Source organism: Hyperolius riggenbachi, chromosome 7 (assembly GCF_040937935.1).
Source record: "Hyperolius riggenbachi isolate aHypRig1 chromosome 7, aHypRig1.pri, whole genome shotgun sequence".
Lineage (NCBI taxonomy): Eukaryota > Metazoa > Chordata > Amphibia > Anura > Hyperoliidae > Hyperolius > Hyperolius riggenbachi.
The window spans coordinates 318,135,358-318,155,825 of NC_090652.1; the positions used below are offsets into that span (position 1 = coordinate 318,135,358).

The following is a 20,468-nucleotide window of genomic DNA, read 5'->3' on the forward strand; positions in this document are numbered from 1 at the left end:
GCGTGACTCCGCTGGTTGCATGCTTGTTCCAGGTGTGACTCCACTGGCTGCATGCTTGTTCCAGGTGCAACTCTGCTGGCTGCATGCTTGTTCCTGGTGTGACCCTGCTGGCTGCATGCTTGTTCCAGGCGTGACTCCGCTGGTTGCATGCTTGTTCCAGGTGTGACTCCGCTGGCTGCATGCTTGTTCCAGGCGTGACTCCGCTGGCTGCATGCTTGTTCTAGGCGTGACTCCGCTGGCTGCATGCTTGTTCTAGGCGTGACTCCGCTGGCTGCATGCTTGTTCCAGGTGCAACTCCGCTGGCTGCATGCTTGTTCCAGGTGTGACTCTGCTGGCTGCATGCTTGTTCCAGGTGTGACTCTGCTGGCTGCATGCTTGTTCCAGGTGTGACTCTGCTGGCTGCATGCTTGTTCCAGGTGCGACTCCGCTGGCTGCATGCTTGTTCCAGGTGTGACCACACTGGCTGCATGCTTGTTCCAGGTGTGACTCCGCTGGCTACATGCTTGTTCCAGGTGTAACCACACTGGCTGCATGCTTGTTCCAGGTGTGAGTCCGCTGGCTGCATGCTTGTTCCAGGTGTGACTGCTGGCTGCATGCTTGTTCCAGATGTGAGTCTGCTGGCTGCGTGCTTGTTCCAGGTGTGACTCCATTGGCAGTATGAAGATTGGAGGAGTGACTGAAGTCAGAGGATCAGCAAAACTATCAAGTATTAGGTACTTTTTAAGGGAATAAAGATGGCGGCATCCATAGTCCTGTCACTACAAGTGTTAATTCCTGATACAGTCAGATGACTGCTCATCGGTGTGACCACAAGCGATATCGGATGCATCAGTAATCTGCCCCTCCATGTGTCACCATATACAGTATATATAATATATACCCATGGATGGAGGCAGCAGTATTGCAGCAGCGGCCACCTCTGCCCTGGAAGACTTCTGTTATGTGCACAGAGGACATACAGGAATTAGCAGAACACACAGAGTTCCTGGTCCTGGCAGAGAGGCGGGCAGCTGCCCATACAGGATACACACAGGCAGGTCACCCTGCCATCCTGCTGCCACGAGCCCAGCCTCTATATAACCCACCCAATGCCAGGCCTGCCTCTGTGTACCTTCACCTCCTACTCAGTGCAGGATTATCTGCAAGGCAACTGCCTGTGGTCTAGAGGGCATCAACGGGCCAGTTACTATGACGACTCTCTCATCTCAGCATTGGGCCCCATTTAATCTTCATTTCATTTTCTGCTCCTACTGCCCATCACCTCTCTGCCAGTCTCTGCCCTGTTTAAGCCCTGACCCCCACATGTACCCCTTATCACCGATATTAATATACATTGCCAGCTGCCACCAACATATTATACTTGAGCTTGTGCCCATAGTTAGTATTACCCACACTGCACAATACCAGCTGCTCCCTCCTCCCTGCCTGTTACACCTCAGTCTGTGCCCTTTATGACACATCTTACTGCACAGTGCCATCTTCTCTCTGCAGGCACAGCCTGCACCCATGTTCTGTATAACACACAGTGCCAGCTGCTCTCTGCCAGTTACACCTCTGTCTCTTATCACAAATCTTACTGCACAGTGCCAGCTGCCTGCTTCTATTTACACCTTAATCTGTGCCCCTTATCTCCGATGTACACTGCCAGCTGCCCTCTGAACACACAGCCTGTGCCCAGCTTCAGTATTACCCACACTGTACAGTGCCAGCTGCCCAGCCTCAGTACTACCCACACTGCCAGCTGCCCAGCCTCAGTACTACCCACACTGCCAGCTGCCCAGCCTCAGTACTACCCACACTGCCAGCTGCCCAGGATCAGTACTACCCACACTGCCAGCTGCCCAGCCTCAGTACTACCCACACTGCCAGCTGCCCAGCCTGTGCCCATCCTCAGTACTACCCACACTGCACACTGCCAGCTGCCCAGCCTCAGTACTACCCACACTGCCAGCTGTTCAGCCTGTGCCCAGCCTCAGTACTACCCACACTGCCAGCTGCCCAGCCTGTGCCCATCCTCAGTACTACCCACACTGCCAGCTGCCCAGCCTCAGTACTACCCACACTGCCAGCTGCTCAGCCTGTGCCCATCCTCAGTACTACCCACACTGCCAGCTGCCCAGCCTCAGTACTACCCACACTGCCAGCTGCCCAGCCTGTGCCCATCCTCAGTACTACCCACACTGCACGCTGCCAGCTGCCCAGCCTGTGCCCATCCTCAGTACTACCCACACTGCCAGCTGCCCAGCCTCAGTACTACCCACACTGCCAGCTGCCCAGCCTCAGTACTATCCACACTGCCAGCTGCCCAGCCTCAGTACTACCCACACTGCCAGCTCCCCAGCCTCAGTACTACCCACACTGCCAGCTGCCCAGCCTCAGTACTACCCACACTGCCAGCTGCCCAGCCTCAGTACTACCCACACTGCCAGCTGCCCAGCCTCAGTACTACTCACACTGCCAGCTGCCCAGCCTGTGCCCATCCTCAGTACTACCCACACTGCCAGCTGCTCAGCCTCAGTACTACCCACACTGCCAGCTGCCCAGCCTCAGTACTACCCACACTGCCAGCTGCCCAGCCTGTGCCCATCCTCAGTACTACCCACACTGCACACTGCCAGCTGCCCAGCCTCAGTACTACCCACACTGCACACTGCCAGCTGCCCAGCCTCAGTACTACCCACACTGCCAGCTGCTCAGCCTCAGTACTACCCACACTGCCAGCTGCCCAGCCTCAGTACTACCCACACTGCCAGCTGCTCAGCCTGTGCCCAGCCTCAGTACTACCCACACTGCCAGCTGCCCAGCCTGTGCCCAGCCTCAGTACTACACACACTGCCAGCTGCCCAGCCTGTGCCCATCCTCAGTACTACCCACACTGCCAGCTGCTCAGCCTGTGCCCAGCCTCAGTACTACACACACTGCCAGATGCCCAGCCTCAGTACTACCCACACTGCCAGCTGCCCAGCCTGTGCCCAGCCTCAGTACTACCCACACTGCACGCTGCCCAGCCTGTGCCCATCCTCAGTACTACCCACACTGCACGCTGCCCAGCCTCAGTACTACCCACACTGCCAGCTGCCCAGCCTGTGCCCATCCTCAGTACTACCCACACTGCACACTGCCCAGCCTCAGTACTACCCACACTGCACGCTGCCCAGCCTCAGTACTACCCACACTGCACACTGCCCAGCCTCAGTACTACCCACACTGCACGCTGCCCAGCCTCAGTACTACCCACACTGCACACTGCCCAGCCTCAGTACTACCCACACTGCACGCTGCCCAGCCTCAGTACTACCCACACTGCACGCTGCCCAGCCTCAGTACTACCCACACTGCCAGCTGCCCAGCCTCAGTACTACCCACACTGCACACTGCCAGCTGCCCAGCCTCAGTACTACCCACACTGCCAGCTGCCCAGCCTGTGCCCATCCTCAGTACTACCCACACTGCACGCTGCCAGCTCCCCAGCCTCTGTACTACCCACACTGCCCAGCCTGTGCCCATCCTCAGTACTACCCACACTGCCAGCTGCCCAGCCTCAGTACTACCCACACTGCCAGCTGCCCAGCCTCAGTACTACCCACACTGCCAGCTGCCCAGCCTGTGCCCATCCTCAGTACTACCCACACTGCACGCTGCCAGCTCCCCAGCCTCTGTACTACCCACACTGCACGCTGCCCAGCCTGTGCCCAGCCTCAGTACTACTCACACTGCCAGCTGCCCAGCCTCAGTACTACCCACACTGCCAGCTGCCCAGCCTCAGTACTACCCACACTGCCAGCTGCCTAGCCTCAGTACTACCCACACTGCCAGCTGCCCAGCCTCAGTACTACCCACACTGCCAGCTGCCCAGCCTCAGTACTACCCACACTGCCAGCTGCCCAGCCTCAGTACTACCCACACTGCCAGCTGCCCAGCCTCAGTACTACCCACACTGCCAGCTGCCCAGCCTGTGCCCATCCTCAGTACTACCCACACTGCCAGCTGCCCAGCCTGTGCCCAGCCTCAGTACTACCCACACTGCACGCTGCCAGCTGCCCAGCCTCAGTACTACCCACACTGCCAGCTGCCCAGCCTCAGTACTACCCACACTGCCAGCTGCCCAGCCTGTGCCCATCCTCAGTACTACCCACAATGCACGCTGCCAGCTGCCCAGCCTCAGTACTACACACACTGCCAGCTGCCCAGCCTGTGCCCATCCTCAGTACTATCCACACTGCGCACTGCCAGCTGCCCAGCCTCAGTACTACCCACACTGCCAGCTGCCCAGCCTCAGTACTATACACACTGCCAGCTGCCCAGCCTCAGTACTACCCACACTGCCAGCTGCCCAGCCTCAGTACTACCCACACTGCCAGCTGCTCAGCCTGTGCCCATCCTCAGTACTATCCACACTGCCCACTGCCAGCTGCCCAGCCTCAGTACTATCCACACTGCCAGCTGCCCAGCCTCAGTACTACCCACACTGCCAGCTGCCCAGCCTGTGCCCAGCCTCAGTACTACTCACACTGCCAGCTGCCCAGCCTCAGTACTACCCACACTGCCAGCTGCCCAGCCTGTGCTTATCCTCAGTACTACCCACACTGCACACTGCCAGCTGCCCAGCCTCAGTACTATACACACAGCCAGCTGCCCAGCCTCAGTACTACCCACACTGCCAGCTGCCCAGCCTCAGTACTACCCACACTGCCAGCTGCTCAGCCTGTGCCCAGCCTCAGTACTACCCACACTGCACACTGCCAGCTGCCCAGCCTCAGTACTACCCACACTGCCAGCTGCTCAGCCTGTGCCCAGCCTCAGTACTACCCACACTGCACGCTGCCAGCTCCCCAGCCTCAGTACTACCCACACTGCCAGCTGCTCAGCCTGTGCCCAGCCTCAGTACTACCCACACTGCACACTGCCAGCTGCCCAGCCTCAGTACTACCCACACTGCCAGCTGCCCAGCCTCAGTACTACCCACACTGCACACTGCCAGCTGCCCAGCCTTAGTACTACCCACACTGCACACTGCCAGCTGCCCAGCCTCAGTACTATACACACAGCCAGCTGCCCATGCTCTGCACAATGACTCCCTATTATCAGAGAGGCCATTCTAAACTCTGCCCCCGCCAGCCTCGCTCTCTGCTTCTCCCTCCCCCTCCTCCCGGCTCAGCAGGGCACACCTGGGCACAGGTGACCCCCCCTCTGGGCATTAGCGCTACTCACAGAAGAGACGGAGGAGGCCCGGCGCCCCGGCTTCATGTGCAGCCACTTCTTCATGCTGCTCCCGTGTCTCCCTCCAGGCTGTCAGTGCTGCGTGTGACTGCAGGAGGTGTGACAGCTGTGACCGGCAGGGTGTCACTGCAATAATGAAAGTGCACTGGGTGTGATGTTATCAGAGAGGGCTGTGCAGCCGGGACAGCGTGTGCTGATCTGTGCAGAGTGCTGCTTGTAGCAATCTGTGTGCACTCGTGGCAGTGAGTGTGTGTCAGTGTGTGTCAGTGTGTGCCGATCTGTGCAGAGTGCCATTCACTTCACTGTCTGCTTGTAGCAATCAGTGTGCACTCGTGGCAGTGAGTGTGTCAGTGTGTGTGTCAGTGTGTGCCGATCTGTGCAGAGTGCCAGTCACTTCACTGTCTGCTTGTAGCAATCAGTGTGCACTCGTGGCAGTGAGTGTGTCAGTGTGTGTGTCAGTGTGTGCCGATCTGTGCAGAGTGCCAGTCACTTCACTGTCTGCTTGTAGCAATCAGTGTGCACTCATGGCAGTGAGTGTGTCAGTGTGTGCCGATCTGTGCAGAGTACAGTCACCTCACTGTCTGCTTGTAGCAATCAGTGTGCACTCGTGGCAGTGAGTGTGTCAGTGTGTGTGGCAGTGTGTGTGTCAGTGTGTGCTGGTCTGTGCAGAGTACAGTTACCTCACTGTCTGCTTGTAGCAATCAAGTGTACAGTGTGTGTGTACAATGTGTGTGTTGCTGTGTAAAGTGCGTGTCGCTGTGTGCAGTGTGTACAGTGCGTGTTGTTGTGTACAGTGTGTCACTGTGTACAGTGTGTGTGTAGCTGTGTACAGTGTGTGTTGCTGTGTACAGTGCGTGTTGCTGTGTACAGTGTAGTGTCGCTGTGTACAGTGTAGTGTCTCTGTGTACAGTGTAGTGTCTCTGTGTACAGTGTGTGTGTACAATGTGTGTGTCGCTGTGTACAGTGTGTACAGTGTGTGTTGCTGTGTACAGTGCATGTCGCTGTGTACAGTGTAGTGTCACTGTGTACAGTGCATGTCGCTGTGTACAGTGCGTGTCGCTGTGTACAGTGCAGTGTCGCTGTGTACAGTGCAGTGTCGCTGTGTACAGTGCAGTGTCGCTGTGTACAGTGTAGTGTCGCTGTGTACAGTGTAGTGTCGCTGTGTACAGTGTAGTGTCGCTGTGTGCAGTGTGTGTCGCTGTGTGCAGTGTGTGTCGCTGTGTGCAGTGTGTGTCGCTGTGTGCAGTGTGTGTCGCTGTGTGCAGTGTGTGTCGCTGTGTGCAGTGTGTGTCGCTGTGTGCAGTGTGTGTCGCTGTGTGCCGTGTGTGTCGCTGTATACAGTGTGTGTGTACAATGTGTGTGTCGCTGTGTACAGTGCGTGTCGCTGTGTACAGTGCGTGTCGCTGTGTGCAGTGTGTACAGTGCGTGTCGCTGTGTGCAGTGTGTACAGTGCGTGTCGCTGTGTGCAGTGTGTACAGTGCGTGTCGCTGTGTGCAGTGTGTACAGTGCGTGTCGCTGTGTGCAGTGTGTACAGTGCGTGTCGGTGTGTACAGTATGTCGCTGTGTACAGTGTGTGTAGTGTGTACAGTATAGTATGACTGGTCCTCCAGCTGCAGTACACATGTGTGTCAGGGATGAGGTGGGAGTGATGGGAGGAGAGGGGAGAGCGGACCCCCAGGCTACACCATTCATTATTTCACACTTTCCAGATGAGATCAGAGTGTGACGATATGGGGGGAGATGGGGGGGGGATTAGCAGGCCGCAGTCACACCGGCAGCGCCCCGACGCACGTGGTTATAGCAAGTATAGCGCTGGCACAGACCCAGGACTGCCAGTACTTCCTATGTGGCCACACAGACTACAGCTGGCCCAAAGCACAGACATGCAAGGGAATGTACCGACTATACCTCTGCTGTCATCATCATGCTGGACCCGCCCTGTGTGCTGCAAATGCCCCGCCCCTTCCACACACTGAGGCAGCGCAAATCATACCATGCTACCCTGGGGGGGGCAACTCCCATGTCTCCGTTGGGAATCCATTTCTAAAACAATTGCATTTGTTAACAGAACAGAGAGACTATTTGTAGCGGATTAAAAGAAGTGTCCAGAGCTGGATGAGCACAAAGCAACGGAGGCAGGTGCCTAGGGCATGGTGGTTGTATGGGGCATTACCTCACATATTCTCAGAGAGGAATTCAGGAGTAAGCTGAGGGTGACACATTATCCCCTCTCTGCTGAACGTTGTGATTATCAGCAGATATTCGATGGCGTCTGGTAACGGCTGACACCGGAGCCCATGGGAAGGTATAAGATGACAAGGGACAATAGCAGCAGAACAACAGGCGGCAGAACAGGTCAGGTCACCCCCCCCCCTCCCTCCCCCATACAGCGGCCACATTTCTGTAACAACACACGACGCACAAGCATGCAGCTGTCATCGTCACACTGAGTGACATCGCGGAATGAGGTCCAGCGCATTGTCACATCTGCTTTCATGACAGCATTTCTGAGCTGCCAGGAATCTGGAAAAACCACAAACCGCTCCCCGAGACCAGAATATACAGAGGGGACGGAGTCACAGCCCGCCAAACACAACCACAACATGGTGACGATATAATGTGTGATACACCGACACCATGCTGCACAGTGACGATATAATGTGTGATACACCACGCTGCAGCAGTGACAATATAATGTGTGATAGACCACGCTGCAGCAGTGACAATATAATGTGTGATACACTACGCTGCAGCAGTGACAATATAATGTGTGATACACCACGCTGCAGCAGTGACAATATAATGTGTGATACACCACGCTGCAGCAGTGACAATATAATGTATGATACACCACGCTGCAGCAGTGCCAATATAATGTGTGATACACCACGCTGCAGCAGTGACAATATAATGTGTGATAGACCATGCTGCAGCAGTGCCAATATAATGTGTGATACACCGACACCATGCTGCACAGTGACGATATAATGTGTGATATACCACGCTGCAGCAGTGCCAATATAATGTGTGATACACCGACACCATGCTGCACAGTGACGATATAATGTGTGATACACCACGCTGCAACAGTGACAATATAATGTGTGATACACCACGCTGCAGCAGTGACAATATAATGTGTGATACACCACGCTGCAGCAGTGACAATATAATGTGTGATACACCACGCTGCAGCAGTGACAATATAATGTGTGATACACCACGCTGCAGCAGTGACAGGGGACAATATAATGTGTGTGATACACCACGCTGCAGCAGTGACAATATAATGTGTGATACACCACGCTGCAGCAGTGACAGGGGACAATATAATGTGTGATACACCACGCTGCAGCAGTGACAGGGGACAATATAATGTGTGATACACCACGCTGCAGCAGTGACAGGGGACAATATAATGTGTGATACACCACGCTGCAGCAGTGCCAATATAATGTGTGATACACCACGCTGCAGCAGTGACAATATAATGTGTGATAGACCATGCTGCAGCAGTGCCAATATAATGTGTGATACACCGACACCATGCTGCACAGTGACGATATAATGTGTGATACACCACGCTGCAGCAGTGACAATATAATGTGTGATACACCACGCTGCAGCAGTGACAATATAATGTGTGATACACCACGCTGCAGCAGTGACAATATAATGTGTGATACACCACGCTGCAGCAGTGACAATATAATGTGTGATACACCACGCTGCAGCAGTGACAGGGGACAATATAATGTGTGTGATACACCACGCTGCAGCAGTGACAGGGGACAATATAATGTGTGTGATACACCACGCTGCAGCAGTGACAATATAATGTGTGATACACCACGCTGCAGCAGTGACAGGGGACAATATAATGTGTGATACACCACGCTGCAGCAGTGACAGGGGACAATATAATGTGTGATACACCACGCTGCAGCAGTGACAATATAATGTGTGATAGACCACGCTGCAGCAGTGACAATATAATGTGTGATACACCACGCTGCAGCAGTGACAATATAATGTGTGATACACCACGCTGCAGCAGTGACAGGGGACAATATAATGTGTGATACACCACGCTGCAGCAGTGCCAATATAATGTGTGATACACCACGCTGCAGCAGTGACAATATAATGTGTGATAGACCATGCTGCAGCAGTGCCAATATAATGTGTGATACACCGACACCATGCTGCACAGTGACGATATAATGTGTGATATACCACGCTGCAGCAGTGCCAATATAATGTGTGATACACCGACACCATGCTGCACAGTGACGATATAATGTGTGATACACCACGCTGCAGCAGTGACAATATAATGTGTGATACACCACGCTGCAGCAGTGACAATATAATGTGTGATACACCACGCTGCAGCAGTGACAGGGGACAATATAATGTGTGATACACCACGCTGCAGCAGTGACAATATAATGTGTGATACACCACGCTGCAGCAGTGACAGGGGACAATATAATGTGTGATACACCACGCTGCAGCAGTGACAATATAATGTGTGATACACCACGCTGCAGCAGTGACAGGGGACAATATAATGTGTGTGATACACCACGCTGCAGCAGTGACAATATAATGTGTGATACACCACGCTGCAGCAGTGACAGGGGACAATATAATGTGTGTGATACACCACGCTGCAGCAGTGACAGGGGACAATATAATGGGCTTGATTCACAAAGCGGTGATAACTCAGTTATCACGCCTAAAAGACTTTAGGCGTGATAACCTTTGCACCACTGAGTTATCACCGATTTGTGCTGCTCTTCGTGCGAAGCTACCGCGCGTAAGCGCGCGCGCAAAGTCCCATAGGGCTTAATGGGAGCTTCGCGCGAAGCGCCGGGTGCTGCGCGCGCGCCTGTGCGCTTGCGCGCGGAAAACTTTGCACGCGGAAAATTCGTGCGAGTTTCTTCTTATCACGCCTAAACTGAGTTTAGGCGTGATAAAGGGCTTTTCACAGGCGTGCAAACACTTTGCACCGCTTTGTGAATGAAGCCCAATGTGTGTGATACGCCACGCTGCAGCAGACAATTGTTTATCTCTTACTCCAAAAATTGCAACAATTTTTGGAGTAAGAAATAAACGATTGTTCCTGAAAATGAATAATCAGTCAAGTCTTCTGTGTGGAGGTAAGTCCCCCCTATTTTTAGTATATCTTATACTTCACTGGCGCCTCTGCTCTACAAACTACTGGCACCCACCCTGGTGGAGGTTTTTTTTTGCCCACTTTATCAAATCTATGGAGAGCGACATTTTAACCTGAGTGGGGACAGGATGAATTCTCCAGCTGCTCACCCATCGGTTGCCCTGGAGGTAACCTGTCCTGTGCGCAGTTTCTCATATTTATTAACATTCATCTCACATTTCACATACATACTACCCGATACCGGGCTCTCCAATGTCTTCCTTTTTTTTCTACGAGGAAAAAAAGAGCACCCGGTGAAGCCGAGACAAAACTCCCCACGGCTAACCTTAAAGGACGACTATCGCAAAAAATGTAACATTTAAAATACAGGTTCACACATACAAATAAGAAGTACATTTCTTCCAGAGTAAAATGAGCCACAAATTACTTCTCTCCTATGTTGCTGTCACTTACAGTAGGTAGTAGAAATCTGACATTACTGACAGGTTTTGGGCTAGTCCATCTCTTCATGGGGGATTCTCACTATTGCTTTTATTCTTTATAAAGACATTCCCTGAAAAAGATGTATACACTGATGCTGGAGGGCCTCCCTGCTCACCGTACACGTCTGTCAGTTGGACGGAGCAACTGCCCTTCACTAAGTGCTTTTGAAAATAAAGAAAACCCCGAGAATCCCCCATGAGGAGATGGGCTACTCCAAGACCTGTCGGTTCTGTCAGATTTCTACTACCTACTCTAAGTGACAGCAACATAGGAGAAAAGTAACTTATGGCTCATTTTACTCTGGGAAAAACGTACTTCTTATTTGTATATGTTTTAATGTTTTTTAAATGTTATGATTTTCGTAATAGTGGTTAACTGACCCTGCCCAAAAAATCTAAAAAAACTGTAATTTATTTCTCCAAAAAGTTGATATTTGAATGAGTGCCTATAGGGTGCTCAATTTCCTGGATCGGTGTTACAGGTAGCATTTTTTTATTATTATTATTATAATTATAGGCTGGAGACACCGAGCATCTCACTTGTGTTACCGCAATCTCTGTGCTCTAAACACTATGCTGAAAGCATACAAAACACTATTTATGCTTGTTGTAGAGAGCTATATAAAAAACTTAGATAGCGGGCGGCCGGTGCTGTTACTCACCGTGCCTCTGGCACTGCCAATCACACCACCAGCTCACCAGCTCCGGTCTCCTCTGTCCACGGTACCGGGGCATAGCTTGATGACGTCATCAAGCTACGCCCCAGTACTGTAGACAGAGAGGACCGGAATTGGTGATGTAATCTGCGCGGGTGAGAGGCACGGTGAGTAACAGCACTGTGGCATCTATACTGGCTAACCTGTACTGTGGCACCTATACTAGCTAACCTGTACTGTGGCATCTATACTGGCTAACCTGTACTGTGGCACCTATACTGGCTAACCTGTACTGTGGCACCTATACTGGCTACCCTGTACTGTGGCACCTATACTGGCTAACCTGTACTGTGGCATCTATACTGGCTAACCTGTACTGTGGCATCTATACTGGCTAACCTGTACTGTGGCACCTTCACTGGCTAACCTGTACTGCGGCATCTATACTGGCTAATCTGTACTGCAACACCTATACTGGCTAACCTGTACTGCGGCACCTATACTGGCTAACCTGTACTGCGGCACCTATACTGGCTAACCTGTACTGCAACACCTATACTGGCTAACCTGTACAGCGGCATCTATACTGGCTAACCTGTACTGCGGCATCTATACTGGCTAACCTGTACTGCGGCACCTATACTGGCTAACCTGTACTGTGGCACCTATACTAGCTACCCTGTACTGTGGCACCTATACTGGCTAACCTGTACTGCGGCACCTATACTGGCTAACCTGTACTGCGGCATCTATACTGGCTAACCTGTACTGCGGCATCTATACTGGCTAACCTGTACTGCGGCACCTATACTGGCTAACCTGTACTGTGGCATCTATACTGGCTAACCTGTACAGTGGCACCTATACTGGCTAACCTGTACTGTGGCACCTATACTGGCTAACCTGTACTGTGGCACCTATACTGGATAACTTGTACTGTGGCATCGATACTGGCTAACCTGTACAGTGGCACCTATACTGGCTAACCTGTACTGTGGCACCTATACTGGCTAACCTGTACTGTGGCATCTATACTGGCTAACCTGTACTGTGGCATCTATACTGGCTAACCTGTACTGTGACATCTATACTGGCTAACCTGTACTGTGGCACCTATACTGGCTAACCTGTACTGTGGCATCTATACTGGCTAACCTGTACAGTGGCACCTATACTGGCTAACCTGTACTGTGGCACCTATACTGGCTAACCTGTACTGTGGCATCTATACTGGCTAACCTGTACTGTGGCATCTATACTGGCTAACCTGTACCGCGGCACCTATACTGGCTAACCTGTACAGTGGCACCTATACTGGCTAACCTGTACTGTGGCACCTATACTGGCTAACCTGTACTGTGGCACCTATACTGGCTAACCTGTACTGCGGCACCTATACTGGCCAACCTGTACTGCGGCATCTATACTGGCTAACCTGTACTGCGGCACCTATACTGGCTAACCTGTACTGCGGCATCTATACTGGCTAACCTGTACTGCGGCACCTATACTGGCTAACCTGTACTGTGGCACCTATACTGGCTAACCTGTACTGTGGCATCTATACTGGCTAACCTGTACTGTGGCACCTATATTGGCTAACCTGTACAGTGGCACCTATACTGGCTAACCTGTACTGCGGCACCTATACTGGCTAACCTGTACTGCGGCACCTATACTGGCTAACCTGTACTGTGACATGTATAGTAACAAACACTGTGGGAGGCGCCCTTAAGTCTCGTAATATATATAATATCAATTGAACACAGATAAGCGTAATGCGTCTTACCTGTTATGAAGGCTCGGACACATACGGATCATATAAATCGAGTTTATTAATAGCACTATAGACTGGACAACGCGTTTCGCGACCACAAGTCGCTTCCTCAGGTCAAATAAAGTGCTTCAGAAAAAGAAATGAGAACAAGATGGCGCTTAGGCTAAAACATCTCACTTCATATAAAATAGCAATAATAAAATAACATTCCAAAATTTGCATGCATAAAATGACTTTCCAAAATCTGTATGCATAAACACATACATTATAAGCACATGTCTACATATGTATATACCTGTACACATTATCTCTAACTCCTAAAACTGTAAATATATTCACTATATTATACAGGCATCTATAAGACATATTTAGCATAAAACTCATAAAATACAAAAATGGAATCCAATATCAGGCTAGACTAACCTCTACACAATGATCCATATTCATACCCATATCCACATAAAGTCTATATCCAAAAGTACCCCATATCGGGCTGAGTTAACCTTAAAATATAATCTACAGTCCCACTGTTGTAGAGTTACTAGGCTATTAGTGAGAAGTGACTACCTAGATAGAAAAGGGGGGTTACAAAGCAATCCATACTGGTAAGGGGTCTGTGTCTCTAATGAAACCGGAATCGCCTGGTAGAAAGAATGGGGCCAGATATGCTAGCTATAAGGATGTGACCAGGGGTTCCTATATAATAATAATACAATTTATATAGGAACCCCTGGTCACATCCTTATAGCTAGCATATCTGGCCCCATTCTTTCTACCAGGCGATTCCGGTTTCATTAGAGACACAGACCCCTTACCAGTATGGATTGCTTTGTAACCCCCCTTTTCTATCTAGGTAGTCACTTCTCACTAATAGCCTAGTAACTCTACAAAAGTGGGACTGTAGATTATATTTTAAGGTTAACTCAGCCCGATATGGGGTACTTTTGGATATAGACTTTATGTGGATATGGGTATGAATATGGATCATTGTGTAGAGGTTAGTCTAGCCTGATATTGGATTCCATTTTTGTATTTTATGAGTTTTATGCTAAATATGTCTTATAGATGCCTGTATAATATAGTGAATATATTTACAGTTTTAGGAGTTAGAGATAATGTGTACAGGTATATACATATGTAGACATGTGCTTATAATGTATGTGTTTATGCATACAGATTTTGGAAAGTCATTTTATGCATGCAAATTTTGGAATGTTATTTTATTATTGCTATTTTATATGAAGTGAGATGTTTTAGCCTAAGCGCCATCTTGTTCTCATTTCTTTTTCTGAAGCACTTTATTTGACCTGAGGAAGCGACTTGTGGTCGCGAAACGCGTTGTCCAGTCTATAGTGCTATTAATAAACTCGATTTATATGATCCGTATGTGTCCGAGCCTTCATAACAGGTAAGACGCATTACGCTTATCTGTGTTCAATTGATATTATATATATTACGAGACTTAAGGGCGCCTCCCACAGTGTTTGTTACTTTCTAATACCTGTAAGTCCATTATAGTAGTATTCTTTTCCGGGAGCGGCGACCGACAAGGCCGAGTGGAGACGGTACTTCTCCACACGTTTTGATGGTGGTTGCCTAGATAGCAACCCAGAATTGTGAGTATATTTCTTCTATACTAGATCATCTTACGCAACGGTAATACACGATATCGGGCTCCCGGTGTCCCTGTGTTCTTTATCTCTACTAGCCCAACTGTGACATGTATAGCTGGCTTATCTGTACTGCGGCATCTATACTGGCTAACCTGTACTGTGCCACCTATACTGGCTAACCTGTACTGTGCCACCTATACTGGCTAACCTGTACTGTGGCATCTATACTGGCAAACCTGTACTGTGGCACCTATACTGGTTAACCTGTACTGTGGCACCTATACTGGCTAACCTGTACTGTGGCACCTATACTGGCTAACCTGTACTGTGACATGTATAGCTGGCTTATCTGTACTGTGGCATCTATACTGGCTAACCTGTACTGTGCCACCTATACTGGCTAACCTGTACTGCGGCACCTATACTGACTAACCTGTACTGTGGCATCTATACTGGCTAACCTGTACTGTGGCACCTATATTGGCTAACCTGTACTGTGGCACCTATATTGGCTAACCTGTACTGTGGCACCTATATTGGCTAACCTGTACTGTGGCACCTATATTGGCTAACCTGTACTGCGGCACCTACACCGGCTAACCTGTACTGTGACACCTATACTGGCTAACCTGTACTGTGACACCTATACTGGCTAACCTGTACTGTGGCACCTATACTGGCTAACCTGTACTGTGCCACCTATACTGGCTAACCTGTACTGTGGCATCTATACTGGCTAACCTGTACTGTGCCACCTATACTGGCTAACCTGTACTGTGGCATCTATACTGGCTAACCTGTACTGTGCCACCTATACTGGCTAACCTGTACTGTGGCACCTATACTGGCTAACCTGTACTGTGCCACCTATACTGGCTAACCTGTACTGTGGCACCTATACTGGCTAACCTGTACTGTGGCACCTATACTGGCTAACCTGTACTGTGGCATCTATTCTGGCTAACCTGTGGCACTGCCACCTATTTCATTTTCTCTCAGTGCATGTTTTGTAAATGTTACTGTACATTGTGTATTTAGTTCTAAACCTTGATTTGAAGAAAATCGTGAATTGAATCGAAATCGTTATTTCTGACAGAAAAATGGCAATTCAATCTTTTCCTAAAATCGTTTAGCCCCACTAGTCGGCAATTTCAGCTTTCCATGCGGTAACAGACTTGGGGCCTGATTCACAAAGCGGTGCAAACACTTTGCACGCCTGTGAAAAGCCCTTTATCACGCCTAAACTTAGTTGAGGCGTGATCTGAAGTAACTCGCGCAAAGCAATCGCACAGGCGTGCGCGCAGCGCCCACTAAGCCCTATGGGACTTTGTGCGCGCGCCTGCGTGTTTGCGCGCGGGAGCTTCACGCGAGTTACAGCACAAAGCGGTGATAACTTTGCTAGTGCAAAGGTTATCACGCCTAAAGTCTTTTAGGCGTGATAACTGACTTATCACCGCTTTGTGAATCAGGCCCTTAGTGAATTGACACTTCCCAAACTGTTTAAACGGTTAAATCAGCTGTTTTCTTCTTTACCGAATGCAATAATGCTTCGTGAACTGGAGCCGTAGTAGATTAACGCTGCAATTTCTTCTATTTACAGAAATTCAAAATAAATAAATAGTCACAATGTTTGAGTGAAGAACAATAATGAAAGTGGGCAGCTTCTAAAAAAATAAACAAACTATAAACATATAGGAGCAGACTGAGGCAAGCAGCTTCCCTGGACGAAAGTGGTGCGTTACTACAGTCCGAAGTGGTGGATTACTCCAGGCCGGAAGTGACGCGTTACCAGGCCGGAAAAGACGCGTTACCAGGCCGGAAGTGACGCGTTACCAGGCCGGAAAGGACGCGCTACTACCGGGCCAAGATGGGGACATCAGTCAATAAAATACTCCAAAAATTCTTTACAAATAACAGAAATAAAACAGATTCGATTTTACTGAATAATTTTCACATAAAACAAATTAGGGAAAATATTGTGCTGAAACCGACATCTACAAACAATCCAAAGCGCAAAAAAATTAAAATTTACCTAAACTGACACACAAACAGCAGTTCTGCTATTTCAAATTTAAAAATGATTCCATGGGCGGCCATCTGCAGCCATCTTCCCATGATGCTCCGGTAATAAACATCTTATAGAGGAACAAGCCACGGCTTACCTTGTCGCTGTCTACGGTGTTCTGCGACGTCCGAGAGGCGATAGAGATGGTGTCCGGCTGGCTGCTGCCGTCACCCTGACTGTCCAAATCCTCCAATACATCCCTGCAGGAGAAACCAGAACTGTCACTCGGAACAAGCAGAAAGACATTATAGGAGAAGGAAGTATTTGTGAGTGTATAGTGTTTATATTATTCTTTATTTATTTTGATTACCTATTGAGTGTGAAAGCAAACCCGAACTGAGGAAACTCATGATATGATGAATTGTGCATGTATGGTAAAATAAACTGATATTAGAAATATAAGACTACATGAAAGATTTCAGTGCTAAATTTTTAACACCGAATCCTAAACAGCAGCCATGTCAGCGTGACAGAAATCTGCTTCATTCTGCTCTAAAACAAACAGAAATAATTGTGATTTTAACTTTTTAGCCCTGCCTTGTTATCAGCAGTGTTTCCTCAGTCAAACAGAAGTGTTTTGCCTTCCGTTTACTTTTCAGGAGAGCCTCTTTTGGTAGAGCAAAACAATTCGTCAGTATGCCACTCCCCCGGGGCTGGATCTGTGTGTAAGTGTCGGAGGCGGAGTACAAACACAAACTCCGCCTGAAACATGTGACTGCATACAGAACAGTACAGCCCGGTGATCAGTGGCCAGGTCTGGGGACTTTGCTCTTATGCTATGTTTACAGCAGCAGTAAAGTGACTCTCTGTACTGATCACACATTGCCGGTTGGATTTGCAGTTACCTCTTGCTGTTGTTTCTCTGTTTGGCCGGCGTCTTGGGGGGCTGGATGGGTTCCTTTAACGCCCCCTTCAAGTGAATCATCCGTTCCTGAATCACCTCTCGGATGTTCTTTATCCACTCCTGCTTCACCTCCAGACTGGACGCCTGCGGGGGAGAGGTGAGGGGGTTACACCGGAACATGTATACTCTATATACACACACAGCATATGTACACACACACATCCACTCCTGCTTCACCTCCAGACTAGACGCCTGCGGGGAGAGGTGAGGGGGTTACACCGGAACATGTATACTCTATATCCACACACACACACACACATATCCACTCCTGCTTCACCTCCAGACTGGACGCCTGCGGGGGAGAGGTGAGGGGGTTACACCGGAACATGTATACTCTATATACACACACAGCATATGTACACACACACATCCACTCCTGCTTCACCTCCAGACTGGACGCCTGCGGGGGAGGGGTGAGGGGGTTACACCGGAACATGTATACTCTATATACACACACAGCATATGTACACACACACATCCACTCCTGCTTCACCTCCAGACTGGGCACCTGCGGGGGAGGGGTGAGGGGGTTACACCGGCACATGTATACTCTATATACACACACAGCATATGTACACACACATATATCCACTCCTGCTTCACCTCCAGACTGGACGCCTGCGGGGGAGAGGTGAGGGGGTTACACCGGAACATGTATACTCTATATACACACACAGCATATGTACACACACACATATCCACTCCTGCTTCACCTCCAGACTGGACACCTGCCGGGGAGGGGTGAGGGGGTTACACCGGAACATGTATAATCTATATACACACACACATCCACTCCTGCTTCACCTCCAGACTGGACGCCTGCCGGGGGAGAGGTGAGGGGGTTACACCGGAACATGTATACTCTATATACACACACAGCATATGTACACACACACATCCACTCCTGCTTCACCTCCAGACTGGACGCCTGCGGGGGAGGGGTGAGGGGGTTACACCGGAACATGTATACTCTATATACACACACAGCATATGTACACACACACATCCACTCCTGCTTCACCTCCAGACTGGGCACCTGCGGGGGAGGGGTGAGGGGGTTACACCGGCACATGTATACTCTATATACACACACAGCATATGTACACACACATATATCCACTCCTGCTTCACCTCCAGACTGGACGCCTGCGGGGGAGAGGTGAGGGGGTTACACCGGAACATGTATACTCTATATACACACACAGCATATGTACACACACACATATATCCACTCCTGCTTCACCTCCAGACTGGACACCTGCCGGGGAGGGGTGAGGGGGTTACACCGGAACATGTATAATCTATATACACACACACATCCACTCCTGCTTCACCTCCAGACTGGACGCCTGCCGGGGGAGAGGTGAGGGGGTTACACCGGAACATGTATACTCTATATACACACACAGCATATGTACACACACACATCCACTCCTGCTTCACCTCCAGACTAGACGCCTGCGGGGAGAGGTGAGGGGGTTACACCGGAACATGTATACTCTATATCCACACACACACACACACATATCCACTCCTGCTTCACCTCCAGACTGGATGCCTGCGGGGGAGAGGTGAGGGGGTTACACCGGAACATGTATTATCTATATACACACACAGCATATGTACACACACATATATCCACTCCTGCTTCACCTCCAGACTGGACACCTGCCGGGGAGGGGTGAGGGGGTTACACCGGAACATGTATAATCTATATACACACACAGCATATGTACACACACACACACACATCCACTCCTGCTTCACCTCCAGACTGGATGCCTGCGGGGGAGTGGTGAGGGGCTTACACCGGAACATGTATACTCTATATACACACACAGCATATGTACACACACATATATCCACTCCTGCTTCACCTCCAGACTGGACGCCTGCCGGGGAGGGGTGAGGGGGTTACACCGGAACATGTATAATCTATATACACACACAGCATATGTACACACACACATCCACTCCTGCTTCACCTCCAGACTGGACACCTGCGGAGGAGGGGTGAGGGGGTTACACCGGAACATGCATACTCTATATACACACACAGCATATGTACACACACACATATCCACTCCTGCTTCACCTCCAGACTGGACACCTGCGGGGGAGAGGTGAGGGGGTTACACCGGAACATGTATACTCTATATACACACACAGCATATGTACACACACACATCCACTCCTGCTTCACCTCCAGACTGGATGCCTGCGGGGGAGAGGTGAGGGGGTTACACCGGAACATGTATACTCTATATACTCTATATACACACACAGCATATGTACACATACACACACACATCCACTCCTACTTCACCTCCAGACTGGACGCCTGCGGGGGAGAGGTGAGGGGGTTACACCGGAACATGTATACTCTATATACACACACAGCATATGTACACACACACATCCACTCCTGCTTCACCTCCAGACTGGATGCCTGCGGGGGAGAGGTGAGGGGGTTACACCGGAACATGTATTATCTATATACACACACAGCATATGTACACACATATATATCCACTCCTGCTTCACCTCCAGACTGGACACCTGCGGGGAG

The 20,468-nt window shown here is 50.2% G+C and overlaps 1 protein-coding gene across 9 annotated transcripts in view; it reads right to left on the reverse strand.

Moving 5' to 3' along the window:
• Positions 1-20,468, reverse strand: part of LOC137525248 (kalirin) — a 469,346-nt gene that overhangs the window by 136,301 nt on the left and 312,577 nt on the right. For 8 of the 9 annotated variants that reach the window (XM_068246262.1, XM_068246265.1, XM_068246261.1 and 5 more), the window contains 2 exons: positions 17,841-17,983; positions 17,093-17,195 (listed from right to left, as the gene is read on the reverse strand). In XM_068246262.1, the coding sequence (XP_068102363.1) occupies positions 17,093-17,195; positions 17,841-17,983 (246 nt within the window). Of the gene's footprint in view, positions 1-5,211; positions 5,301-17,092; positions 17,196-17,840; positions 17,984-20,468 lie in introns of those variants that run through there. The other variant, XM_068246268.1, reaches the window with a different exon arrangement.